The 27,656-nt window shown below is 38.6% G+C and overlaps 4 protein-coding genes across 10 annotated transcripts in view; 2 read left to right on the top strand and 2 right to left on the bottom strand.

Annotated features, from left to right (window-relative positions):
* Positions 1 to 9,663, bottom strand: part of scaper (S-phase cyclin A-associated protein in the ER) — a 59,223-nt gene extending 49,560 nt beyond the window's left edge. Inside the window, exons 1-3 of one of the 3 annotated variants that reach the window (XM_006789335.3) lie at positions 9,323 to 9,663; positions 1,674 to 1,791; positions 836 to 912 (exon numbers count right to left, since the gene is read on the bottom strand). In XM_006789335.3, coding sequence (XP_006789398.1) covers positions 836 to 912; positions 1,674 to 1,791; positions 9,323 to 9,493 — 366 coding nt within the window. In that variant the 5' untranslated portion in view covers positions 9,494 to 9,663. Of the gene's footprint in view, positions 1 to 835; positions 913 to 1,673; positions 1,792 to 8,118; positions 8,469 to 9,322 lie in introns of those variants that run through there. The other 2 variants (XM_006789338.3, XM_006789337.3) reach the window with 2 other exon arrangements.
* An 807-nt stretch (positions 9,664 to 10,470) lies between these two features.
* Positions 10,471 to 14,852, top strand: rcn2 (reticulocalbin 2). 2 transcript variants are annotated; one of them, XM_006789343.3, is made up of 9 exons: positions 10,471 to 10,533; positions 10,939 to 11,079; positions 11,174 to 11,276; positions 11,359 to 11,555; positions 11,639 to 11,752; positions 11,866 to 11,959; positions 12,063 to 12,202; positions 12,614 to 12,698; positions 13,657 to 13,746. In XM_006789343.3, the coding sequence occupies exons 1-8, from the start codon at positions 10,531 to 10,533 to the stop codon at positions 12,659 to 12,661; spliced, it is 840 nt and encodes a 279-aa protein (XP_006789406.1). In that variant the 5' UTR covers positions 10,471 to 10,530; the 3' UTR covers positions 12,662 to 12,698; positions 13,657 to 13,746. The 2 variants fall into 2 exon arrangements, with proteins under 2 accessions (XP_006789406.1, XP_006789405.1); XM_006789342.2 differs by lacking the exon at positions 12,614 to 12,698 and having other exon boundaries at positions 13,657 to 14,852.
* Positions 14,410 to 23,399, top strand: pstpip1a (proline-serine-threonine phosphatase interacting protein 1a). 2 transcript variants are annotated; one of them, XM_006789341.3, is made up of 15 exons: positions 14,410 to 14,465; positions 15,441 to 15,541; positions 15,629 to 15,703; positions 15,823 to 15,857; positions 15,948 to 16,054; positions 16,176 to 16,238; positions 16,781 to 16,885; positions 17,982 to 18,027; positions 18,260 to 18,339; positions 18,841 to 18,939; positions 19,024 to 19,120; positions 19,300 to 19,384; positions 19,485 to 19,561; positions 20,265 to 20,362; positions 20,530 to 23,399. In XM_006789341.3, the coding sequence occupies exons 1-15, from the start codon at positions 14,436 to 14,438 to the stop codon at positions 20,659 to 20,661; spliced, it is 1,230 nt and encodes a 409-aa protein (XP_006789404.1). In that variant the 5' UTR covers positions 14,410 to 14,435; the 3' UTR covers positions 20,662 to 23,399. The 2 variants fall into 2 exon arrangements, with proteins under 2 accessions (XP_006789404.1, XP_087699246.1); XM_087843120.1 differs by having other exon boundaries at positions 14,434 to 14,465; positions 15,823 to 16,054.
* Positions 20,988 to 27,359, bottom strand: tspan3a (tetraspanin 3a). Of its 3 annotated transcripts, XM_006789340.3 has the most exons (8): positions 27,157 to 27,358; positions 26,058 to 26,249; positions 25,798 to 25,872; positions 25,495 to 25,596; positions 25,220 to 25,372; positions 25,011 to 25,094; positions 24,372 to 24,507; positions 20,988 to 21,881 (listed from the first exon to the last, which is right to left on the bottom strand). In XM_006789340.3, the coding sequence occupies exons 1-7, from the start codon at positions 27,217 to 27,219 to the stop codon at positions 24,415 to 24,417; spliced, it is 762 nt and encodes a 253-aa protein (XP_006789403.2). In that variant the 5' UTR covers positions 27,220 to 27,358; the 3' UTR covers positions 20,988 to 21,881; positions 24,372 to 24,414. The 3 variants fall into 3 exon arrangements, with proteins under 3 accessions (XP_006789403.2, XP_087699247.1, XP_006789402.2); XM_087843121.1 differs by lacking the exon at positions 20,988 to 21,881 and having other exon boundaries at positions 23,653 to 24,507; positions 24,979 to 25,094; positions 27,157 to 27,359; XM_006789339.3 differs by lacking the exon at positions 20,988 to 21,881 and having other exon boundaries at positions 23,653 to 24,507.
* Between the last annotated feature and the right edge of the window lie 297 nt (positions 27,360 to 27,656).

The following is a 27,656-nucleotide window of genomic DNA, read 5'->3' as shown; positions in this document are numbered from 1 at the left end:
GCTTCTCATAATTGGGAATCTGATAAGGAAATGACTTCTGACTGAGCTCAATTAATCTTTTATTCTGAAAATCTCCGGTGTCCAATAAATAAAGAATACGATATATTATAAATTTTACCTCACTGCATATTTTTGGTTTTGAAATGACAGCATTCACTATTTTCAAACAGCTACTTGCACTAAATAATGAAGATTTCCAACTAAACCCTGATCAGTTTAAAATAATGATAAAAACTAAATGTTAAATGAGAAGAAACTTTGACTGCTGAAGCACTGACATCACAGTGAGCTGAATTTTTAACATCATGTCGCTGGATTTGTAGGGAAAGCACAAACACTGACTGCACAGCAGTGTTACAGAGTCATGCTACTTTTACCTCATTACTGGGCTTTTTTATATGGAAGCCCACTCACAAAGAAACTAACATTATTAAACATTTAACAGTCCAGTTGATGCAATAATCTCTTGTATTGGTAGGCACAAATAGTTTACCAAATTTCAGTTGCATATGAGAGAGAAGTACACACTGTGAAGGCCCATCAGAGCGCTAACTTGAGGCAGATTTTGGTTGCATCCAGGAGAAAAATATTAAAGGAATTCATACAAAATTTTAAAACAGTACTTTGCCTTTTGCCCCACTTTTTGACCACATCCTCCTCTTTGACATAAACATGAATCCCAAACCAAGACTGCAAAAAAGGGGAGTTTCGCAACCACCACAGACAGGCTTGCATCAAGTTCGTTTTTTAGGGTTTCAGGGGCATGAGGCAGAAGTCAAAGATGAAATAAGTTAGTAAAAAGTGCCCTCTAGTGTTAGAGGACGGTATAACAAACCTGCTTTTTATTCCTTTGTTGTCCAGAATTGATTCTCTGAGACCTGGAACTGCCACTGGAGTTGCCTTTGGACTTTGCTAAGTAAAGAGGAGAGAGGAAAGAAATATGAGGCTTGCATTTAGATAGTGGATAAATAATCAGAGCTTAAATCTGGCCAACAATGAATATATAATTGTTGTGACAAATAAATACGTCACATATGTAAAAAAAGAGAATCATTGAGAAGTGAAATACAAAATAAACACTTGATTGTAAATTATTAATTATAGAGTTGCAGAGGATTATGTAAGCCTTGTGTAAAAAAACCAAACAAACATACAAACACAAGATTAAACTAGCTGGACCTTAATTCATCCTCAAACTTTGGAGCAAAAACAAGGCCTTAAATAAATAAAACTGAACTGACCCACAAATAAAAGAGAAACAGAGTGAAAATGATAAAATGGGTGAGCACGTTGAGTGGGTTTCTCAGAAGGGTTAGGATTAGACTATTTCAAAGACAACGCCCCCATTGTCAGCATTTAAAAACAAAAATATATTTTATTTATTCTAAAACACAAGAGCATGCATCAAGTTTAAACAGTCTGCTTAAGAAATTTGAAGTACTCATTTCATCAGTTGAGCCATGAGAAGAAAAATAACCATCTGGTTCCAGTTGACAGCGTACAACAACATTTCTAATGAATAACATATAAAATGCTGAACAATATTGGCAAAGACAGATAGCCCGTGACCCCAGGATATGGTTATCACCTTTAATAAATTATCCACAACAAAATCTGCAGCATCATAAATTAACGGCATAAAGAATAAATGTACTTTGCATTAAGCTACCAACCTTCCTCCTCTTTGCTCTCTAGAGGGACGCTCCAGGCAATGAGGTTTCGAGCAGCACGGCCCTCTTCAGCAACTATCTTTCGCACTTTGTCATGGCTGTTGGAGCGCTGAAATGAAGCCTGCAGGACAGACATAAGACTCAACACATTAAATTTGACTGGATTTTCCCTCTTCATTTTATTTTCGACCTAACAAAGGATGAATCAGAGTGTTAGTCACATTATTTGTGCCAGCAAGATCAAGGCTCGCAAAATTTCAAAATCTCTGGAAGCCCTTTGGGCCGGCACTCTTCAGTTTTTGGTAGCCCAAAATAAATTTAAGTAGCCTGAATAAAAAAGAGAGCAATTTTTTTAAGTTTTGTTTCCTTTACAATATTATACATTAAAGTATAATATTGTAAAGGAAACAAAAATTAACCAATTCAATTGTTAAAATACAAATCACAACAACTGTATAAAAATTACAATCATCAACTCAAATACTTGGTTCTAATTGAACATAAATTTCTATGAACTTGCAAGAACTGCGTAGAACATGAATTAGTCTGTGTCAGATCCTGAATCGGAAATTTCCACTGAAGTCAAGGGTAAGAGGTAAGTGGACCCAAGATCTAGGCCATTTGCTTTTTGAAGTTTGCAAAGACTAAATTTTACCAATGGTAGTTCACTCTTTGCAACATAGTATGCTGTTCTAAACAGATTTTTCAGGACTTCTTCTTGTGCTTGGTTTATTTATAGTATGTTTTTTGTTCTGGGAAAGACATTGCAGACTGGGCAATGATGCATTTCTTGCATTTCTCATGGGTTCTGATGGGGTCTTTCTTAAAATTACTGGTCCCAGTAACAAAGGCTCTTGTTGACTCAGAAATCAAATGAAACTCACAACACACCTGGCAGAACATCATGTTATGCACTTTCTTTTTGCCTCAGTCTAATTTGTCATAACTTTTCCGTTTTGTGGTAGGCTTTTCTTTGGCTGCACCTTCTTCACCCTGACCTGTCTTATTTGGCTGAGCAGAACTAAAATACCGGCGTAAATCCTGCTGCTTTTACACACGTACTGACATAACGGTCAGCGATTCTCTGCGCAATCAACCTCTATGACATGTTTAAGCTTGCTGTGGGAGATTTCACTTGTCACGATTGAATAGTAAGCTAATGAGTGATAAGACAATGTCAGAGGAATTGGTGCGTAACTAATCGTCACTCACCAATCAGTGCTCCCGCACTCTACACACCGTTCGCGCGATCGCAAAGTGACAGTGAAAGCAAAAAACAAGCGCAAATTCAAACGCGATTTCAATATGTCACATATTGACAGTGGCTCATCGATGCCAATGACATAATTACTCAGTTACATTTTCGAAAGAATGCAAAAGCATTGACATATATTTTTCCTATGATAGTCTGACGGGCAGGGCTAAGATAGATTTTGGTAGCCCGACTGGAAAAATCGCTAGCCTCGGGACGTCGGGCTAGCGATTTTGCGAGCCCTGAACATGTCTCAAAAAACTTGGAATGGAGGCAATGAAAGGGTTGAGGGAGTTTTTCAGAAGTAAAGATGGGCAAAGGCTCAATCTGGAGAAGTGCATGTGTGTGTGACAAGGCTGGAAAATCAGCACTGGCCGCCGTGACCATTGGACCGTCAGTTGGCACCAGTGTTGGGACTAACGCGTTATTAAGTAACGCGTTACAGTAACTACGTTATTATTGTGGTAACGAGCACGGTAACTAGTTATTATGCCAAAATCAGGAACGCGTTAGTCGTTACTGGGATTTAGATAGGGTCGTTACTCGTTACTTCGTGTGGTGGCTATCGCGGAGCTTCCACAGATTCTGTAACATTAGCAAGTGGTGGAGGCCAGCAGGTGGATGAGAGAAAGGGGACGGAGAAGGAAGAGAGACCCGAGGCGGCCGCCGGTCCAAGTGTGAACTGAACTTCAGGTAAGAAGTTATGACCTGCAGTCTGTCTGGGTCAGATATAAACCAAGTTTAGGTGCAGTTTATTTTCGTTATTCTGACTTTTTCCGTACTGCGTACTAGCTAGCATGACAGAGTTTCTATACAGCTGGGTGGGTGCTATGAAGTTAATGATGTTGAACTTTATTTTGTTCATAAGCTATTAGAGTTGCCAATCGTCCCGTCTGGTATTCAGAGAAAATATTACGCGTTTCTTATTGAGGTGAAAAGGAACAGTTTGTCCCGTAATTCGGCTACATTGAAAAAGACACAAAGCTGGAGTTATTCTGTGTCTTTGCTGCACAGCTGCCTCTTCTTCTCTCTTTCTCCCCCCTCCCTCTCCCGTTTCTACTTCAATCATGAAAACTGATCAATGATCAGCTGATCGGCAGGTAGAGCATTAACAGGGAGAGGTGGGCACAAGGAAATACTTTTCTTTCTTATTCTCATTTAAAATGTCTAGCTTTTAAAAAATAATTATCTGAATCTTACAACAAACGATTGATGCATATATACCATCAAAACAGTGAACATCACTGTCACAACAGCGTTTGTTTTCATTCAAAGGCTTTATGATTTTTCCTATAATGGTGGGCCGGTCTCTAGTCAAAATGCCCGGGACGATTTTTTGTCCCCGTCCAGCCCTGTAAGCAGCTCATCTGCAGTCTGGTGTTACTTACATCTTCCTATTCAGAAGGCAGAATTTCCGAGTTCTGAGTACAATCAAAGCACCACGACTGCAGTTTTTGTGTTGGATGTAAAAAGCGCACATGACGCTGTGACGTAGGCTAGAATCATGGCAGCAGTCAATGACGGTCCAGGCGTGGGATTTCTCTCGTGGAAATATGCACATTATCTTTTCCTTTCTATTGGTAGGTGCACAGTGCACTTGTGGCAAGTAAGTAAGCTAGAAGACTGGCAAAGTTATGGAAGCAACACATTAACAAGAGAATTCTGAGTAAAACCAAAGTTACTTTCCCTAGTAACTAGTTACTTTGAAAGTAACGAGTAACTTGAAGTAACTGAGTTACTTTTGATAGAAGTAACTAGTAATGTAACTAAGTTACTATTTTAAAGTAACTTACCCAACACTGGTTGGCACTGCATTAAAAATGTTTTATTCTTTTATAATGATCACTGGATGCATTCAGGAACACTTCTAGAAATCACTGTCTAAACACAGCTCACCATACCATCCACAAATGCAGGTTAAACCTCTTCCACCACAGTCTACGGGCCAAAGCTAGAAAGATGATGATAAACCACACACAGTAGCCATTAAAACAGCATGGCTTCATAGCTGAAGAGTCTGGGCCCTAAACTGGCCTGCCTGCACCCCAGACCTTTCACCACCAATACAATAAAGATGACCCAGGACTCTTGAGCAGCTAGAATCCTGTATCAACAAGAATGGGACGACACTCATCTCATAAAAGACAACAGCTGATCTTCTCAGTTCCCAGAAGTTTATGGACTCTTGTTAAAAGAAGAAAAGATGCTACACATTGTCAAACATGTTCTTGTCACAGACTTTTTTTGTTGCCATCACAAAACTACCTGATTTTTTTTCTTTATAAAAGTACAGTAAGTAATTTGTGATGTTATTTAAACGAATAAAACCCAAAACAAAAACATGTTGTACTCATAAATATACACTGATTACTGTGCAATGACATCTTCTAACAAATTAACATGTTCTCATAAACTTAGAAGTAATCTAGTAATACTTCAGACATGTAACTGGTTTGTCACCATGTTGTCCTGCCATCTTGAATACTATAGTTGAGGTGAGTGTCGGCATTCTGGCTAATCACATTTTATGTATGTGACCTGAGATCGGCCACATATGTAGTTTGCCTCATAAGTTACTTTTAATTTAAAAACCACAAATAGCACTTTTAAACTATACATAACCATTTAACATTTGTACATGTACATTTTTTTTTTTATCAACTCTTTCTCAGTATGCTTTTATCCTCCTCGACCACTGCTCTGTCCCTCATTCTACCTCAGCGTCTTTCTCCTCACCTAAAACCTAATCTCCTGAATTAAAGTCAGGGCTTTAACACAGGAAAATGGACATTAACATGCTCGTTTATTCCCGATATTATTGCAATTACTTATTGCCAGCAAATTAGACAGGCAACGAGCCAGATAAAACAACAAACAGCTGGTTGTAAGCTAACATCGTGCCAGCTAATATTAGGCTTGAGTGACATTTAAAGCAACAAAAAAAACCCTTTAATTGGGGCAGTAAGAACACAGAATTGCTATTGCAATCTACTGACATCTAGTGGTGAGATTTTACACACTGTACCTTTAAAATGGCACATTTTCTCAGTTCAAACATTTGCTATGTTTTCTATCTTCTAGTGTGAATAAAGCATGGGTTTATGACATTTGCAAATCCATGCGCTCTCTTTTAATGTACATTTTACAGACCCTGTTCAAATTGGAGCCTGCACTGTCTTATTTTATTATCACTACAATAAATTAAGTAAACATTCACAGCTTAAAGTAAATAAATAAAATATGTTTGTGACCCACTTTTTATGTTCAGCATAAATAGAATTGTAGATAACATAAAATACATACTGACTAATTCTCACCCAGTTCTTTCAACAATACTAGTTTTATGAGCAATGAGCAGGCCTGAAGCCTAAGCACTGTTGCTATGGTTACTTCAGTTTTAATACACCTCAGACACTGATTTTGTTCAGCCGTTAAAACAGTGTTCCGCAGTACAATGTGTTTTCATTGCCCCAAAAAACAAAACATAACGGGCAAAAACACTCAAACAAGGAAATCAATGGTACTTTATGTTCATTCGGTGCATTTTTGGCAGATTTTTATGTCAAACAGTAAGCAAAAAGTACATTTATAGCAATTTTAAAATTTTGCCATAAAAGCTCTGATTATGTTGCTTTGATATAAAAGTGTATGGAAGCGGTCTACGGGGTCATACTGTGACAAGGAACAGCTAGAGGCTTAGGCTCTAAACCCGTTCTGTGCAAAGGATGCATCATGGTTGACCTACACATTGAGTATGCATCAGTGAACTTGACTTTAACCCTGGGTGAAGTCGACACTGCGAACCAAAACAAATACAGCGACATCACATTCATTAAGAACCCATGTGATGAAATGTAGCATCGGCATCTTTCTGGATCCATATCTCATAGAGAAAATATTTGGCTATTTGTATCTCTTAGACAGCTGATGCATTACTGCAGAAAGAAAAAGTGGCTGAAAAATAACAGCGCAAAAAAGTGGTGTACCACTGCAGTCTGCTTGATTTAATTTGTTTCTTACATAACTAAATATTCTGATTTCTGGCAATCAGCAGCAATCAGAGGTTTATCATTCTGCATCTTCCACTTAGTGTGTTTCTCCCCTAGAATAGACCGTACCACTTATGCACTTGTCATAAATTATTTACTCTGTTGACTAGAGTCCAGACCAAACTTGAATATTTTAGACAACTATGAATCATAGTTTTATACCCAATGAAAATAACTATATAAAATAACAAACATTTAAAAAAAATCAAAACTGAGAGCCAGTTCTTCTCTTAACAGAAATGAGTCATGGAACAAATCATTCTCTCTTTTCCTGGATGTCTCTCATGAGCGCTACTGTTCAGATAAAAAAAAAACAAAAAAACTGTCCTTCTACCACATTTGCAACATTTGAGGCATACGTTTTCAGAGGTAAAAAAAGTAAAAATTAGGGCATAGCTTAAAATAAAAACTGTATATACATACACCACCTTAAATTCAAAAATCACAGAATAATGTGAACATGGCTCATTAGGCATTACACATGCAGAAACAGAATGTGTGTATCGGTCTGATACCATTTAATGTCCCTAAGGGAAATACCCAGCTGACCTACTTTGGTGAGCAAAATTCTTTACATATCAAGTGGCCTGAGCTTTATTTTGTCAAATGGAGAATAAGACGACACAAATATTTAAAAAAAAAAAAAAAAAAAAATACAATAAATCATTCAACAACACAAATCCACCAAAGTAGCAAGAGCTACTGATGCAGCCTGTCCTATCTCTTTACAGTAAATGTTTACTCTGTATCTCCAGTGCTTGGCAGCCAGTGGATTACAAATAAGTGTTTTGAAAATACCTTACCTACTCGCAACTGATGGCTATCAGAGTGCAGCAACCTGAGGCCAAAAAGGCTTAAAGCAACATTCTCTTTATCCACTTAATCAGCTACAAACAAGCTGTCTCCCATTGCACCATAGAAGAGAAAGATACAATGTGGAGCCTATCTTCTGCTTTCTTCTTTGATCAGGCAGTCCTTCCACATGCACAAGAGAGCATGTTTATTTTCTAGACTGTGCTGAGTAAGGGGCAAGTGTAAGGTTTCCCTTCTGGCAAGGTCTACAAACAGAAGTAGCAAGACAGTGGAGTGGGTGAGAACAAGCTCATTAGTAAAAGCAGTAAAAATCCAAACATCACAGGATACGTACAGAATAGAAGTACAATCTGTAAGCAGGCTCTTCGTCTTTATCCACTCCTGACATACTTGACAGCCCACTTCAGGCAACCTGTTCCCTCTCACCAGCATTGCCACTTGTGCAAGGTGACATCGTCATCTGACAGCAGGACCAAAATAGACTCCCTCTGTGTAGTCCACACTGTTATAGCAACTTGCCCAGCTGTGTCAACTCCTCTCCCAGTGGCAAGTGAGAGACAAATGCTCAGTAGCCCACCACGCCTACCTTTTACTTTGACTATTCTGTTTGCAACTCTTGCCTGTAATCTAGCCTGAGCCCCTAGCACTCTGCTGAGTTAGCAGCCACCTCTTAGGCCCGACTCCCTGCCTGCTGCTGCCTATCTGCCTACCACTGCATGCAGCTTCCTATATTTACAGCTCCCCTCCTCTCACTGCTCTGCATCAGAGCCCCCGCTCTCTCCCTCTCTCTCCGCTTCTCATTTCTCACTCTTCACTCTCCTTCTACCACAACACTGTGCAGTCATGTGCACAAAGCAGGCCTGGCTCTCTGCCCCCCATCCTGTACTTGCCAGTGATGAGAGTATAGCTGCAGGGTCAGAGACAGTGTGTGCGAACGCAGTGCATTAGCCACACAAAGTGATGCTTTAGATCTGAATGGACCAGGCATTCAGTGATTCATATGCTGCTGTGGGACAAGACATACAAGGCCACATGGGTTTGACCAAATACAAATGGTGCAAACTTGGAAAGTCTGTAATAACACTTTGGAACAAAGAAAGGAATCAACATATTTTGATATAGGCCTGTTTACATTACTGCTGTTTTACTTTGCAAAACAGTCCCTTTACTTTCACAGTTTTGCTTTAATAACATGACAATACATGTATGCAGAGAATTTGTAAAAATGATTAGCATCTTCACAAATGTAAATTTTATTGGGTAAACTATTACTACCACCACTACCACTACTACTACTAATAATAATAATAATAATGGTGATGATGATGTAGGCATTTTTCTTAACCAAGAGGACAAAAAAAAAGGTAGAAACGAGATTTGACAATATCACACCATCAGAAAGTAAGGTCACCCAAAATATGTTTATTTATCGCGAGAACTTGAATTCCTAGCAAGGAATATCAAGGAATTTTTATGTTCTTGATTAAATCAAATGTTTTACTTCAGTTGTTAGTTGCGAAAAACAAAGCAGCGCATACCTTCAAAGCAGTTATGGATGCATTCTTGCTTTTGCCACCTCCATGCGAGGAGCCTGAGCTGTTGCTACCAGACCTTTCCCTCCCGTCCCCGCCTTGGTTGCTAACTCTTGGGCCGAGACGGTGCTGCCCAGCTCCGCGCCGCCGTCCATCATGGCGGTTGTCTTTGGACATCGACCCCCCTAGTGTTCAACGCTCAGTCGGTGACAAATTAAAGTCTACGAGTAAAGTCGCCCTGTTGTCAGAGGTGATGGGAAAAACATGTCAGATAAATACATGACACTGTGGATAGCCTAACAGATGCAGGAAGTCTGAGCACCTTGCGTTTTTGACTGGCGTTTGGATGGTCCAATGAATTTGTCGTATGGTAGAACCAACAATGGCGCCAGCCAATCATGTAAATTATAGTAAGGTCAAAGGGTGGGATGCATTTTTGAGGAGGCGGGACTTCGAATTGTCTACCATGGCAACCACTAAGATCAGGCGGGACATTCAGAGAAGTTTGGTTGATTTGGTAGTACGTCAAGTCACCTTCAAACCGAAGGAAGACCACGAGGTGGAAAACCTGACTTCAAAATAAAGTCTTCTGGGGGAAAAAGTACATCACATTACACTAGCATTAAATCACTAGTAAATCGCGGGGGCAGTGTTTTTTTTTTTTGTTTGTTTTTTTTGTTTTTTTGCTGTATACATATTAAGTATATCAAAAGGCATTGGAACCTGGTTCCATATAAGCTCTTTTTTTTTTTAAATCAAATTGGCTTGCTTGCTATCCAGTGGGTAACAGCAATGGCTACATAAGCCTTACAAACGACTGCAAACTACAACTTCATAAACAAGTACAAACGAGCATATTTAAAAGAGATTGAAAAGAGATTTAAAAGAACATCTTGCTAAACTTTTTTGTATGTGGGTTAAATGTATATTCTGTGTTACATGTACTCTTTTCCATTCTTTATCATTTTCTTTTTCTTTTCCTCCTTGTTTCCTAAACATTGTGTAAATGTTGTGCCTGTGTGTAAACTAGTGAGGTAGCCATTGAAGCCTATTAGCCTTGAATAAAGCGCACATAACACATTTGAGAGGCGGCATATTGACAAATTTTTTTTGGAGTTTGCATAATTGTTTTATTTTGAAGTTTTTAATCGGATGTTCGTCGTTCCTCTAGGTAGAGACTACGGTGGAGGCTTGAGTTGTACGAAGAACTTCCCATGGTAATAACACCTACGTTATCCTATATTATTTGAGTAATATAAGGGTGTTTTGGCTTGTTCGCGTCTCTTTTATATGTCTGTTTGTTTGCTTTATTTTTCTTGACTTCCCTATGGTTGTCGTATTCATCCTCTCTCTTTCCCTCTGTGTTTCAAGCACCTGAACAGAAAAAATAAATACATAACGTTTCGACGACTTCCAGTTTATCTGGGTGATCCTTCGCCTTTCACTCCGTCTTTTTACCGTCTCAGAAACAGTGTTTCACATTAGCCTTATCTGGCTTTTGTTTTTATCTTTCACCCGTTGGCCACCAGATAGCACAGTTGCATTTTGTCAAGTCTGTTTGCAGTGTGCACTTGTTTTCAGTTCCAGTGTTGTTTCAATCCTAGCGTGTTATAACTCAACAGATGACATCCTCTACATTTTTGGTACTGCTGCTTCTTCAGTTCGACTTTGGACAAAGCTCCCATAAACATCTGCATGATGATCATTACATCGGACAGCAGCACAACCCTGAACACGACATGAATGTACTGCTGGGAGATGAGGTGGCTTTTTTTCATATTTTTTTGCACTTTAGAGCTCCATTTCTATCCTTCATCCAGCATCTCCTCACTTTCTTGCCCTGCTTCTTTTACGCAGAGGACTGATGAGATAAAGAAACTCAGCCCAGCAGATCAGAAGATAAAAATGATGGATATTGTAAAGAAGATTGATACAAATGGTGACAATCTGCTAAGTGCAGGTATATTTGTGCTTCTCCCAGTAAAGCACAGACAAACAAAGAGGATTAATAATCACACTCAGGCTGTCTGTTTTATCCATAGAGGAGATTACTCTCTGGATTCAGCACGTCTACAGAAAATATGCTCTGGATGATGCGGAGGAGCGCTTCCCTGAGTTTGACACCAATAAGGATGGTGCTATAACATGGGAAGAATACAACACGGTGGCTCATGACCAGCTCTTTAGTTTTGATGACGATGTTGTTCTGGAGGATCCAGAGCAAGAGTCTCTTAGACATGTGAGCAGACTTTAACTCTCTTCTTACACATCACAGATTAATATATCAATCAGAACTCTAACACGGGCTCATACACCATGCAGCTCCATCGAAAGGAGAGGAGGCGCTTTGACTTTGCTGATGTGGATGGCACACCTGGCCTCAATGTGACAGAGTTTCTCGCCTTCACCCACCCTTCTGAAGTGGATCACATGGCTGTGAGACATTTAACTCCTACTCGTGCAAAACCTGATATGATAATGCATGTTTCCATCCACACTAAGTGTGCTCTTTGAGTTTCTATTGGGGGTTTCTTTTATTTTTCTAATAGGATTTTGCCATTGAGGATGTCTTGAGTGAATATGATACAGATAAAGATGGATTCATCAGCCTGAGTGAATTTATTGGAGACGTTCGCGGCGATGGTAAGGCTGCGGAGATTAAACCAAGCATGCAGCCTTTTTGTTCTCTTTCTCGTCTGTGCAGTGTTAACATTTCTCTTTTTTCTATGTATATTTTTTTAATCAGATGGTGCCCCTTCGAAGTGGGAGATCGAAGAAACAGTGCGATTTAAAGAACTGTATGATCAAGATAAGGATGGCAAGCTGAATCGAGAGGAGCAGCTCCGCTGGATTGCACCGAACAGCTACGGATCAGCAAGAGAAGAAGTAATGTCTTCTATCATGTGCTCAGCTTTTTTTTCTTTTTCTTTTTTTTCTGCTTATAGTGGATAAAATAAAGAGTGAAATTATTATAAGCGCGACATTTTAGAAGAAGAACAAGTTTAAACTCCTGAGCTTCTAGCTTCCAATTGAAATTCGAAATAAAGAATAACTAAGGATTATGAATTATTAACAAAGCATTTAACCCTTAACCTCCTGAGATCTGATGTCTTGTGTTTGCTTTTTTAATTTCCCCTGGATATTTGGGATTATGTGAATCTGTTAAGCGCCATCTTTTAACAGAAATATATGTGCAGTTTAAGATATGTATTATGGGGATGGGTTTATTTTAAAGTGTAAAAGAATAAAATCAATCAAATTGTGTATTTGACTAATTCTTCATTCTTTATTGAGCAGAATGAAGGATTAGGTGCAGAAAAGCCAATATCTAATGTCCCCATGTGAGGATGCAGGGTCTCAGGAGGCCAGCAGACCACTTAAGGTGAAAAATAGTAAACACTTGTGAGGGAGAGAGAAATGTTCTCTGAATAGCAGTGAGTTATTTTAGTGCTGCAGATGAGATCATGTTGCAATAATAATGGTGATGTGTCTCTCAAATAGTTCCACACAAAGCCAAGACATACCTCTATTTAACTTTGATGCAGCCCAACAAATGTCCCATTTCTGCATAGACAGCCAGGTCATATTCAAACTGAAACTTTAGCTGACCGTCCTGACCATGTCTACATGCCTAAATGCATGCATGCTGCTTAAATACTGCTGTCATGTGAGAGTACATATTTGCATTGTTTGTTTTAACAGGTGCACCAAAGTGCACCTTCTGATACAGTAAACTAACATTACCAATATGTAATTATAATAACAATAGTTTATCAGAAAACCCTTAAGACACACCCAAACTTGCCTCACAGCGCACCGTTTGTGACCTCATGTCCTAAGAGGTGCACATGCATCTCCTCCTCAATGTTGTAAGGCTTTTAAGACATGAACATGTTGCAACACTACAAGCAGCAAGGGTGACTTGCATCTGTGGCAATTTACCATCAGCAGAGTTGCCATGCAAACAACTTGAGCACCATAACAGTCTCATATTGTGCAAATGTTTAACATCATCTACATCCACGTGGAAGTAAGTCTGCGTTTTGCAGGTTAAAGGATCGTACAGTGAATGGAAAAGGGATGTTTATTTTACGATAATTTTCTTAGCTTTTTGGGGGGTTTTTTGTTATCTTTCTATTTTTTTGATGGTCTAACCGCACCTTTTAAAAGCATGCGTCATACCTAGAAATGATGTCATGGAATATCCTGTATATTAGACCCTTCCTTGCCCAGAGGTCCTGGAAAATTTTCTTCAATTAATCCGCAGTTAAGGCTTCTTTTCTCTCCAAGATGATTTGGTAGCATATACACTGATATGTTTGCTCTCCTGCCGTCAACAGGCTCTTCACCTCATCAAGGAAATGGACCTCGATGGAGATGGACAGATCTCAGAGGCTGAAGTTTTGAAAAATCAAGAAACATTCATGAACAGCGAAGTAACAGACTACGGCAGACATCTGCACCTGACACATGATGAATTATAACAGTCTCCTTTGGTTTAATGTAGAGCTGTTATTTGTTTCAGTAAATGATTTCATGTCGTTTTTTTCCTCCCTGTCTGTTATAGAAAGGTTGTGGTATTTACGTCACACACCAGTGATCTCAGCAGTCACAGATCCTTTGCGTGTTATATCTGATCTGTTGTTCGGCTCGTGTACAATATGTCACAAAATGTGAACAAAAGCTGAAGACTTACACAACAGTACATGTTTCTGGGCAAAGTACTGGATTGCATAATGTTGTAGGGAATTCCTTGTATTACCCTTAAATAGCAAGAAGTATCACAAAGTGGAATTTTCAGTTTTCATGAAAAAGTACTGAATCCAGTTCACATTAAACAAAGTAGATTTTGTTTTGGTTCCATGCAAGTTTGTTTGTTTTTTAAATAGTATCCGCTATCACTTCAGCTTTTGGTAAGTGCTGACATGTTGCAGCTCTTCCTCATTTAAATCAAATGAGTAAGTGAGTGAGAGCTCCAGCATGAAGCTTCGCTTCCTGAATGTGTCATGATCTGTTTCACTTGTATCAAGCCACAGCCAGCTACGCTGCTTGGAGTTAAAAGTGACTGAAAGTTGAGTGCACTCTACAGCTGGGACTATTTTTTTAATATACGGCCAGGATGACATTACAGTTTAAAGATGCCTTTTGGGTGAGTCGTTGTCATGCTGCTAATTTTTCTTTACTTCTGGGTGCTTTGCATGTGCAGGATTAAAGTAGGCTACAGGTTTTATTGAACCGTGAAGCCAAACTTTCTGAAACTACATAATGTATCTGCACACTACTAAGCATGTACCAGAGATTTACTTAGTTTGTCATAGCCTCTCCATAGGTAGTTCACTCCTTTATCGTTCAGCTTTTTTTTTCTCATTTGAAAACACACTGAATTGTTACAGTAAGTGATGACCAGTGGAAGCATTTTTATATCTAGATTGTGGTCATCATGTCCAGTTTATCTAGACTGAAGTGTCACACGATGTAAAGGATTCTTTCTCAGCTCAACCTTTTCATAATAAATAAATTAAAAAATGGCTCAGCACAGTTGAGGGCTTCTTTTTTCATCGGGCGGATACAAGGTCATTTTAGAACATCTATGTGCCACCGTGCTAAATACACGAGCAAAACCACAAGAACTGGGTTGTCAGAAAGCGCAATCAACTTGTATAACTTAGAAGGTTAACTTTATACCGCAAAGTTATGTGCTTCCTTATTCCTATCTACCTTATCTCAGTGTTTTATATGAATGTAACTTCTTTTTTTTTTACATGAATAGAGATGTTTGGTACTCTACCCACACGGTTGCTTTCCATTCAGAACCTGCTGTGACACAGTATAATAGTTTCCATTCAAATGCTGGTGAGATGCACAGTGTGTGTCTCCATGGCAAAAAAAAAAAACAGTCTCAAAATATCTAAGCAAACCTCACTGATAGTCATTCAAATCCTCGGCTCCTCTCTAAAGGTGATCACTGATTTTTTTAAACGTGGAGGAACAGGAAAGTTTTCTTACAAATGAGCGTGGTTTTGGATTCGTTTTTACTTTCATTCCAAAACTGAATATCGGTGTGTGATTTCTATTATGGCTGAGAACTTTGTTAGTGAGCGTAGCTGGTGTTTTATCAACCCAGGGATCAGACTTCATCAGCAATGTTGGTTATGAGACGATTCTTCAGAGGCTTAATGATGGTCGGCGGACGTGCAAAGAAGTGGAGGAGCTCTTGAAAATGAGGTGGGCTCTATGATTTTGGCTAGATTTGTACATTTGAAAGTTATTGCATTAACATATGGCTGCATTTATTCCCAAATGTCAATGCAGAGCAACAGCAGAGGAGAAATATGGAAAAGAGCTCATCACCATTGCCCGCAAGGCCGGGGGCATGTATGAAATCTGGTAGGTATCAGGGAGAAATTGCTTATCACTATACGTTGCATCTAAGCAATAATTCTCTGTTATAAGAAAAAGTCTGTGCTTTTTTTTTAAAATAAATGACCTTTGTTTTATTTTCACAGCACTTTGAGAGCATCTTTTGATGAAATGAAAACACGTAAGCAGAAGACATCACATTATTTTACCAAAGCCATTGTTACCCGGTCCACCCTTCATGTTCTTAGCCTCATGTCTTGTCCCTTTTCAGAAATTGAAAACATCGGAAATTTGCACATTCAGTTGTCTGGGCTCCTAAAGGAGGAGGTGAAGAGAATGGAGCAGTTTAGAGAGCGACAGAAAGAACAGCGGAAAAAGGTGCCCATTTGAATGCTCATCTTGTTTGCATAAACAGGATATTTTTATTTATTTATTTTTTTGGGTTGCTTCTCTGTGTGATTTCCTGGTAACAGCAATGACTTTTGTTCTCAATTCTTAGTACGAAGTCATCATGGAGAAGGTCCAGAAGACAAAAGTCTCCCTCTACAAGAAAACATTAGAGGTGAGCTCAGCTCTTGCTATCATGATGACAGACCACAGGTTTGTGGTAGTTATTGTTTTTACTTTCACAGACACATAATGGTTTGAGCTTGAGTGAGGACATTTATTATTCATTACATAAAAGGCTTTAAATAGAATGAACAATGTCATTGACGTTTCTCTGTAAGGCCTGTTGGGCCTTGGGCCTCACTGTAACCCTAAAGCATTGTTGTGCATGTTTTAAAAGGCAAATTGTTTAAAAAGTCAATACAGCGTATAAAAAAGGGGGCAGATTTTGCACACTGGTGTTACCACTGTAGATAAACAAAGATGCCTGTTCTCTGCTGAGAGGAAGGAAGTGAGTGAACTATTTTGTTTCTCCGGGTGCACATGCTTGACATCTCTTTTTTTTTTCTTTCTTTTTTTTTGACTAAACCCCCCTCCAACTGTCTCTTCCCTCCACCTCCCACTCCCTTTCCTGTCAAGGCCTCATAAAACAAGGTTTTGATGAGCAGTGCATGGGTTTTGTAGTTTCACATGGTTTCGGTTTGATTTCTCTTCCAGTCCAAAAGATCCTATGAGCAGCGCTGCAAAGAGGCAGATGAGGCAGAGCTAACGGCTGAGAAGCTGGGCACCGCCCCCACAGCCACTCCCAAACAGATTGAAAAGGTAGGTTTGCTCTACTGTGTGATTATTTGACCAAACTGTTGTTTTTGTTCCAGTTCACCCGTTTCAGTCTGAGCAAAGTCATTTCCCCATCAGTAAATATGATTTTTACATTGCTAAATAAGCTTGAGTTGACTCTGTTTATAACTTTTTAATGAATAATCATTTCAACGGTAGAACTGCAGGAAACATTTTTTTCAGACTCACTGGTGCATGTGGGTTAATAGTTTCAAGTTTTATTCTTGTCAGAGTTGTCAATGATTCCAAGCATTAGTATTGGCATCAAGCATCAAGCCAAGCTTGCATGTACACGTTTTTAAATTTAGGGCGAGCTTAGAAAAACTTCAGCAGAGGAACATAAAAGAAAAGAAAAAGCTTTCTAGTGTTAAACTCTGAATCTACATCATTCTGAGCAAAGTAGTTTAAATATCTGACTGACTAACAATAAGAGTGTCTTACGCACTGGCATTTAGTCACTAACACTATCTATGATATTCCACTTGAAAGCATGAAAAAACTTTACACAGAGAAATACAAAAAACGGTGAAGATTTACTAAGAAATCAGTAACTGGGTACTTTTTGTAAAACTTGGGATCATTGAGTGTTAATGAGTTATTAGAGAACATATAATTTATTAACTGAGGATTAGCTGATTATGTCAAGTGTCAGAATGACTTCCTGAACAATTTATTGTTGCATAAGTCCAAACTGGCTGCCTATTTGTCTAAAACTTGACACATTAGTTCCTCTTTCTGTGAAAAAAAAAGAACAGAAATAGACATTTTTAAGTTGTATTTTAAGTAAACTGATACATCTCACTAACAAGTTACTGTTATATCTATTACTATGTTAATACTGTTCCCCTATTGCTTCACGATTATTGCTTCACATAAAACCTAATTGGTTTTATGTTAAAACCTAATTGGTTTTATGTTGATATCCATCCATCCATCCCATTCCATTTTTCCATTTTATTAAAACTGAATCCTCTTGTTTGATTTTATTGCTGTGGGTTTATATGTGGGTTTATATTAATTGTGGTATTATCATTATTATAATTTTTTGTGTCTCATATTTTTGTTCTTTTTTATTTATCAGATGAACAACAAATCCAAACAGTGCAGAGAGGCTGCAGAAGAGGCTGGTAAGGACAACTAATAAGCAAAATTAAGTAGGATGTTTGAAATGCATGTAGGAAAGTGATTCACAAGACATGATTTTTCTTTTTAGGTTGGTGCTCATATGAACTTCTCTTTTACTTGAAGACACGATAAATAGCTCAAAGTGCAGCTATTTATTTTATCTTCAGGATAAACTGAACATTAAAACTCAAAATGTTTAGTTTGGTTTTTGCAATTTGCTCATTTTTCCTTTAGAGAAACAGTACACAACAAACATTGAACAGCTTGACAAGATCCGTCAAGAGTGGGAATCGACTCATACTGACACATGCGAGGTATGCTTTTAAAATGTGCATTTTCTCTCTCAAATTGAAACGGCGCACTATGGCTTAATATTTTTCTAGAATATACAGCGTCAGTATTTGAGGCCTGCTATGCCTTTGAGCGAGTGTAATACTATAGTGACACATAGTGAGTCACTAGTGTGCCCAGAACATTTCCGGGCAATAAGACCTCTCTTTATGTGATAAGATCAACAAAGCTGAACTAACCATTCAACAACTTCACACAACCCTATAAGAACACTTGCAGATGTCAACTCATAACACATTTACATACAAATGAAAACCCATGCTCAAATATATCTAAAAATAATGTTTGTTTGTTTGTTTTTGGGGTGGCAGGGGCAAGGTACTAAAACCTGTACTTTGAGCTCACCGAAGGCTTAAGCTTCCACTTGTGCAGGAAGCTGCTAGTTGCAACACTTTATTTTTAAGACTATATAAATACAGTTTCTAGCCTCAACATAAGTGTCCACTCAAACTGCTCTTTTGTAGATATTTCAGCAGCAAGAAGAAGACCGCATCAGTGTCGTTAGAAATGCCTTGTGGGTGCATTGTAACCACTTATCAATGCAATGTGTGAAAGAAGATGAGGTGAGTGCAGCTGCTTTTCATGCACCTGAATTGGACAGAGAGGTAGCATGCTTACAATGTTTTCTGGACAAACTGTTCTTTCAGTGCTATGAAAATGTGAGGAAGTCGCTGGAAATGTGTGACATCGTCACAGACAACAACGGCTTTGTTGAGATGAAAAGCACTGGCTCAACCCCCCCAGGTAGGTATTCAACCTGCTGCCTTCCTGATTTGGATTTGAATATGTTCTAAGGTGAACATTTTAATATTATCTTTCAACTCTAAAGCATGCGACGAAATGCTTAGCAGCAGAAACAGGAAAGATGAATGGTGTACCAGGCTACTGGAGCTGTAAAAACAGATTTTTCTTTCTTTCCACAGCTCCAGTTGAATATCAAAATTACTACGATAAGAATCCTACAGCTGAGAGAAACGGCGGTGTTGGATTTGTTGGAGTCATGAAGAGGTCCGATTGTCACCACATCAAGAGAATAATAAACATAGCTTGTACTTCTTGCGCAATGTCTTTTGTGTATCCCTTACTGAATACTTTCCTCAATTTCTAGGTTTTCAAATCTTCTGCAGGGGAACTGTTCCAGTGGCTCGAAAGTAAACATCAACGAAGGAGTTCCCCAATCTGCAGGTAAAGTACCATCGTGTTGGGATGACACTGCAATTTCTTACTGGAAGTAAACAAATGTGCAAGTCTTTTAATCTTGGTAACAAACGGTGTAGAACAGCTCTAAGTTCTTCTTTATACAAATGATTTCCAAGCTCGGGAATGAACGCAAGGTTGTTCTTATGATGTTATAGTGGGAAATGTGGAAGCAGAGCAGCGAATCTGACACAGTACAAGTTTTGATTCTGAATTTTAAAAAAAGTCCATAATTAGAGCCTAACTGGTTCAGTTGGTGAAAGAGTACTTCAGCTGACGTTATCTGGCTGTGGGGTCAGACCAAGGGAATGGTAATACTGCTGCACACCGCATCAAAAAACTAAATGACCTGATCAGATGTGTACTTTGAGCTGAATATTGTGAGTGTGTGTGCTATACACAGTAACGGGGTGGCTCAGGTGGTAGAGCAGATCAGCTACTGATCGGAAGGTTGGTGGTTCGATCCTTGGCTTCCCCAGTCTGCATGCCAAATATCCAAGTTGCCCTCCGATGCGTTCATCGGAGTATGAATGTGTGTGAATGTAGTTTAGTTTGCACTTGAGTTTAGAAGTGCTTGTATGAATGGGTGAATGAGGCATGTTGTATAGAGCGCTTTGAGTACTCTGGGGGAGTAGAAAAGTGCTATATAAGAATAAGTCCATTTACCATTTAACATGTGATGTGTCTTCAGGAGAAACATCAGATGGAGTATATGCGTCCATTCCTGGATTCCAGGCGTCCCAAATGGGAAGTGATGAATACAAGGCGATATACGACTATGTGGCACAGGTCAGGTTCTGGGCACAGATTTTTAACTTCTACATAAGACACTTTCATGGCTCTAACATAGTAAAATAGGTTTTAGAGTAACATTATTTGCAAATCCTTGCATTCTAATTTTAAGCCTTTTGACTGATTTGAAAGATCACCCTTTGATTGTTTCTGTACCTGTTTAGGGAGAGGATGAACTCCCTCTATCTGTTGGAGATATTGTGATTGTCTTGGAACAAGGTGAAGATGGCTGGTGGACAGTGAAAAGAAATGGTATTTCTGGACTGGTTCCAGGCTCGTATCTTGCTAAAGAATGAGTCTAACAGCCGTATGTAGGACTGCGTAACTGCTACATTTCTGTGTACATGTTGTAAAGACTATGGAATAGAATAACCCCAGAGCTTCATCTTATCCGCCATTACCTTTCTGTTGTAAGTATCACTGAAGCACTTGTAGGATTTAGAATTTTGATACCCTGTTATGGAGAGAAATCAGTCTCAAAGGTGTCACAGATGTGCATGATTACAATCTACAAGCACAAACTAGGATGTATAAATGTGTGCTACAGCTGGTGGAAATTTTTAAGAATGCACAAATGTGTGCTCTACACCCAAATACAAAGCCATTTGAACACATTTAAAAATATTTTATATTAGTTTATTATTCTTGAATAAATGGTGATCATGCATGCACAAATTTTGAAGCTTGACTTTACAGATCTGATCATTTACACTTTCAAAAAGCTTCCTCTGCTTACAGGTGTCTATTAAATGACCGTAATCTGATAAGGACGGATCATGTCAGGTGTGCAATTGGGGTATGAGATACTTCTCGCTTCTTTCAGCAGTGCACAGATCCATAAATGCATGTTGTTTTTAAATGCTAGAAAAAAACGGGGACATCTGGGTTTTCTGCTTATTCCTATCCTAATTCAAATAAATCACGTGTATTTTCTAAATGAACAGAATAGCTTGTTAGCCCTCGACTGGAACACAAACCAATTACAAATGCTATACAGACTGATGCATAGTATATGCTAAAGTAGTAAAACCTATAAGCTAATATAGGCTAATAGCTAAACCTATAAAGTAGTTCACAAGTGAAGCAAAATAAAACAGACAAGTCACAAAGACATCTGCTTTAAAAGCAAAAAAGGGGGGAAATAGAAGTAAAAAATTATTGTATTTCTTTGTGCAAATATCCTTTGTGCAGAGTCCCTGACCCAATATCTGCTACTGGTACTAAGAGTTCAAAGTTATAGCTGGAAGAAATGTTTGCAAAACGTGCAGGAAGCCAGCACACTGCGACATTTTAACACGCATAATTTAGAGGGTTGCTGGTAAAGGGCCCAGTGTGAACAATTTCAACAGCACCGCTTTCAACATCCTGTTAAAAGCTGAAGATGCTGTGACAGAGCCTCAGCTAAAGCTATTCTTGACCACATACAAAATCAAGATAGCAAATATCCAGTGGTGTGTATTGCTGTCTCACCCCAGTGTACTTCAGTGGAACCTGTGAAGGGAGAAGTGACGTCCCCCTATATTTTAAGTAAACACAAACAAAGAGTACAGTGGTTTTTTTTACCTGCAGATTTTAAAAAATCCTTTCTAGGACAGTTTGTGTATGTTTTTAACAGACTTGAGGAATCAGAACCATGAAAGGGAAACTAACTGGGAAGAGTGTTAGTAGTTGACAGTGGTACAACGCATCAAGCCTCCACAAAACATTATTCCCCAGTGTTCGGCATAAGCCACAGTGAAATCAAACTTTTTAATTAATCTTAGACTCATGCATGACTGTTAATGAACTATTTTAAACCACCTTGCACATGGGGTCAACAATGATAGTCATATTTTACTCATCTTAGCCAAATACCCACACATCTTGCTGATTTCTCTCCATTTTAAAACGGGAGTGTACCGGTTAGTTAAGAGCCTCAAAAGTAAAGCGAAAGACACTAAAGATGAAAGATTTTAGGACTAATAAACTAAACACATAACCCTAAAATTGATTGAATGTGAGCAATAGTGCAATTTATTTTCAACAAATTCAGCTGTTCAGGAATAACAGTCTATTCTTGACTGCTTATTTTTTAATTACACTTATAGATATGTCTTATTAGTGTCTTATTTAAAGTTCATGTGTTTTTGTAAGTTTATTATGAATAGTTTATTCATAATAAACTATGACATACTATTATTAAAGTTCTCACTTCAAATACTTATGACTAATGAAAACATAAAATCAAAATGGCTTGTGAATACAAAATTAATGCTAGGAGCTAATTGACATCTGCAGATGTCAAAATGCTGACAGTTCAGGATCACTCATTAGGCTTACATTAATCTTAGTTTAGACGAATAACCGTGACCATTTATTAATCTTCATAGGCTGCTGAGTAGTATCTGTAATAGATAATCGTATGTGTTCTAGTCGAGAGGTGATGATTGTATTTTGTTTATTTAGAAAAAAAAAAAGGTTATTTGAAGTCATGTAGGAAGCCCAGATGTCCCACTCGCACTCGAATGCAGCATGTGTTTGGGGCTGAAAGAGTGAAGTGCAAACATTATCAGATTTGTGATTTGTGGGTAAAGTGTTTTCTGTTTGTGTGTGCGTTGGAGAACGAATTTGGACATTTCTAAATTGCACACAAATCATTGTACATTGTATTTAAACTTTTAATTTATGCTTTTGAGGTCAAAAAGGGAAAGATTAAAAATGAGACCATCAGTAGGACAGTTCAGAGCAGTTTAGAGACAAACTTAGAAGATGTAATGAATGTAGTGAAGGAGGAGACGCAGAGGGTGGTCACATCATACACATTTGTGAAACTTGTGAGACTCATTTCTCTTTACAGCCCCGAGTGGCAGCAATATAAAAGCCTGTGGAAGTAATGCATACTATACAAAATGTAAAAAAAAAGGCCTTTGTATATTTTCAATGTGCAGATAATTGTAGTCTGAACACAACAAATGCATGTAACGTGTTTATTTATATTTATTAAATTGAACTGAAAAGACAAACCTTCTATTGTTTTTTTTTGTTTTTTTTAAAACACCGTTAGCTTTTGCATTGCAGTAAATACTATTTCTTTGTTTTATTAGAACAGTCTATTCTTAGGTTATGTAGCTAACAACTCTTTGCTCTCTGGTTTCTGATTACGCAGGAGTGGGCGTTGCTGCCAAGTTTTTCTCAGGTAAATAAAGCAGAGATATTTACCAGAAATCATATGAGTCTAAAATCGTAATTTCTTTTGACACCAGTGTCTTCTGACCTTTGACTCTTTGATAGCAACAAGAACAAACAGAAACCGGAAAACATTCGATTTAATTTTAAATATGCTGCAATTACATTCTGGAGTCTTGCCGCTGCTACATTTTAGCAAGTCATGTTCTAAAACTACCATTGGTAGACTGCAAACAGAAAGGGACAAAGTCAATGCATTACACTCCAAATACCCCGAATACTAAAAGGACTGATTCAAAAGATAAAGCTCAAATAAGTAAAAGCCAGTGAAGTTACACAGTTTACACACAAAAACATGCAGTGGCCTTTACTTCTACTGCAGTTTAAGTATTTCTTGACAGAATACTGCTAATGAAAAATAAAGTTTAAAACGTATGTGAGCTGCAGGAGTAGTTCTCATAGTACAATAGTAGTAGCAGTAGTAATAGCAGTTGAAGTACAAGGTAAATTATATTCTTTCTTTCAAGTACATGACAGATTAAAAAAAAAAATACAATGTGTTAGCCGTACATATAGTGCAAAAAATAAGAGGGAACTGCACTACCCACATAAAAACTCTGAACATAACCAAACCGGGTTTCAGTTGGTATAAGCGGGGCTTTCCCACCACAATGCCTTCCACAGAGCAAATAATGCCAACGTTTCAATCTCAATGACCTTTATAAAGAATTTGGACAACAGCTTTTTGGGAAAAAAAACAAAACAAAACAGGTAAAACACACAAGTTAACTTGGTTAGTGCGTTAAGGTTAGTGTGGTAATAGATTATTTCATGCTCTCACCTATAAATCCTTAATTAATGTTATGGTGAGAAATGCTTTCTCTTTATGCATAGGTGCCCCCTGTAACTAGCAGCTCGTAGGCAGGATCCCGGGTTCTCCGGCACAGCACGACACATGCACACAGCATCCCCAGCATCTAGAGGAAATGCAACACTCAGTTAAAAGTACTCACACATTATAAGGTGGGAAGTCCTGCAACGTATAGCAGCACGTATTATACCAGACTTTAAATTATGTGTTGCTTTCATCATGGAACACTGGCTTGCACTGTGGTCGTTGCCTTTGAATAGCTTGACACTTCTGCTTCTAACGCTTAGAAAAGGTATGCCAAAATCATTTTACATCATAGGCCACATGCAGCCCACATTACAGAAATATATTAATTAAAAATTAGGGGCCGGATTTGACCTGGGCCTTATAATTGACACCTTTGACTTACAGCATGATATGTGCAAATAAGTTTTTACCAGTGAGGAACTGGTTTCTTGGGAGTAGGTGGTGTGAAGCTGAAGCCTGTCACCTGCTACTCCATACTAAAAGTAATTTGAAATATAGCTACCCAGTTCTGAGTAACCAGCTGTAATATTCAAAACTATTGATGGTATACCTAAGAAGCCATCTTCTTCCTGAGTTAAATACCTGCATGGCAGCAAATGTCAGCGCAGTCCAGATGACATACATCATGATCTCCTGTAGTTTCTTCACAACAAGTGCTTCACAACCCTATAGAAGCATATAATATACATATTTAGATGAATATACAAGAAGAAGCTGTCACGTTAAAAATAAATAAATAAATAAATGTGTATCCAGCATGACAACTTGCAAGGAGATAAGAGTTTGTTTACTTCTTGGTAGAGAGCTTCAGGATGAGTAAGAGACCCCGTACAGGTTCCAATGTTAGATTTGCAGCAGCTGATGGGTACGCTGTTGTTTTTTGATTTTTCATACCAGCGTGTGTGCTGCCAGTCTGAGTAATTGTGAATCCCACAACACTGAAGCTAAAGATAAAGAATCAAAAGTAATGTCAATTTCTTGCAAATACACATAAAAAACTAAACAAAACACACCACACACAAAAGAGACAGACAGCTGATAAAGAGAATGTGATTTTTATCCTCACCTGTCTCTGAACATAGTCAATGGCACGGCTCTGGGCGTTGCTATTTGTGCCGTTGTACTCATCATAAACTTTCATAATAGAACTATTAACTTCATTTTCAACCTGGGAAGAGTTTAAAAAAAAAAAAAAAAGGTGAGGGCTAAGCGTTTGTTGACACATCTTCTTGAACAAATCAACTTTACACCAGAGTCACTTAATAGAATTTTCAGCGGTTGACTGGCTGGGTGTTATCAGAGAGATCTACTGTGCTAAAGGCTCAGAAAAAAACCCAAACATGTAGCAAGCTGTATTTGACTTCCTCACCTTTGCTCTGTAAATGTATCCAAGAACCACCACTGCCACTTCTGTCATGAAAACCAACAGGAGAATGACGACAAACTGTGGATTGAATTTCAAGATTAAAGACAAAGGGACAGTTGTCAAAAGGTTATCTTTGGTCTGGTTTAAGTTACGCTCACCCTACCTGTTAATTCATGCTTGGTGTTTTGCATTCAGGGTGCAATATAATGCATCATAAACTACACCTTTAATATTTAGCACACTCTTTAAACTGGTTTACTGACCGATGTAAGTCCACAGTAGCTCTCCCTCACTGTAGCGCAGCATCCAATTAGCCCAATGATGAATAGAAGGGCTCCAACTGCAATGATGATCACCGCTGGGATAAGAGTGTACACATCTTCAAAGAAGTGATCATAATCATCATATGTAATGAAGACATAGGCTCCAACATAGCAAAGGATGCCAGCAGCGGCCTGTGGGTGACAAGAAAAACAAAAAACATTACAATAAATAGTATCCATCCATCCAGGTATTATGTTTCAATTTACCCAATTCAGAGTCAAGGGCCTATCTCAGCAGTCACTGGGCAAAAAGCTAACACAGAGAGACAAACAACCATTTAAACTTAACCTAACCCCTTTAGACTGTATGAGAAAGAGACAGGCGAGAACATGCTAATTCTGCATATAAAGGCCCCAACCTGGATTTGAACCTAACGCCTTCTCTCTGTGAAGCAACCGTGCTGCAGCGATTAGCACAATAAGTGTATTGCCACCGTGGCAACAGACCTTTGCCATAGGGCCGTTTCACATGTGTCTTAGTGCACTAGGCATGAACTCTTAAAAACAACATGCTAGGATCGGTTTTACATAACTACTGTACAGTTAATGAACACTAACTGTCCTCATCCCCAGAGACTATCATGTACAATAAAGTGGACCTTAATATTATACTCCAGTACATTTCAAAGAAACATGCTGAGAGTTAGATTTACTTTGTAGCCATGTCCAATAAATAAAATAAAAAGAAATAATGCATCTGCTTAAACTTCTGTTAAAGTTCTTAAGTTATGATAACACAGCAATATCTATGTCACACAAATACACAAAAAGGTAGCTTCACTTCAGGAAGCAACATAGCAAACAGTTCTTTTAATATAAAACGTAATGACACATGGTTCATTTAATATAAGCTCATAGCGGAAACCTAAATATTTCATCAGTAATAGTCACGTTTTTGAGCTGCCTCCTGAAGCTAGCCCCTCACTAGTGAGACAAAGGTCGCAGCAAGCTAAGCAGCTGACGGCACACAAACACACAGCTAGCTACAGCCGGTTAAATGTGACGCACGTTTAAAACCGACATAAACCTCCAAACTTACCCAAAAAATCAGGTTTAGAAAGACCAACACCGTCTTCGACGATGTGATGCCACACTGCCCCATCGTCAACACGGGTTTTTAAAGCTGTTCGTTTCGGGAAAATAATGCAGGTTTCTAGTCAGACATCTCCCAGCTGGCCCCACCATTCGCTCTCCATAACCTTAACCACACACCGTTGGACAGCTGCCTGCGACACAGCGCCCCCAACAGCAGAACTGCGACAACACACCCTGCACAAACACACAAGTTAACCACGCCCCCAAAATGGTGACTGGTCCCAGCTTACAGTCCGGTTTATCTGACCAGCCTGCAAGCAATATTTTTTTTCAGGCCAAGAAGCTATTATTGTGTTACAAATGATAAAAATGTAGCAAATGTAGCAAATGTTAAAAACCCGAGATATCAATTTTATTTATATATAAAGCTGCTAGTTGCCATCTAGTGGTATGATATAAACTCACCGCCACTTTGTTAGGTACACTTCTACACCTGCTCGTTAA

Source organism: Neolamprologus brichardi, chromosome 7 (genome assembly GCF_056152115.1).
Source record: "Neolamprologus brichardi isolate AB-2024 chromosome 7, ASM5615211v1, whole genome shotgun sequence".
Lineage (NCBI taxonomy): Eukaryota > Metazoa > Chordata > Actinopteri > Cichliformes > Cichlidae > Neolamprologus > Neolamprologus brichardi.
The sequence above is the reverse complement of the archived record's forward strand: the minus strand, read 5'-3'. Positions and strand labels throughout refer to the sequence as shown.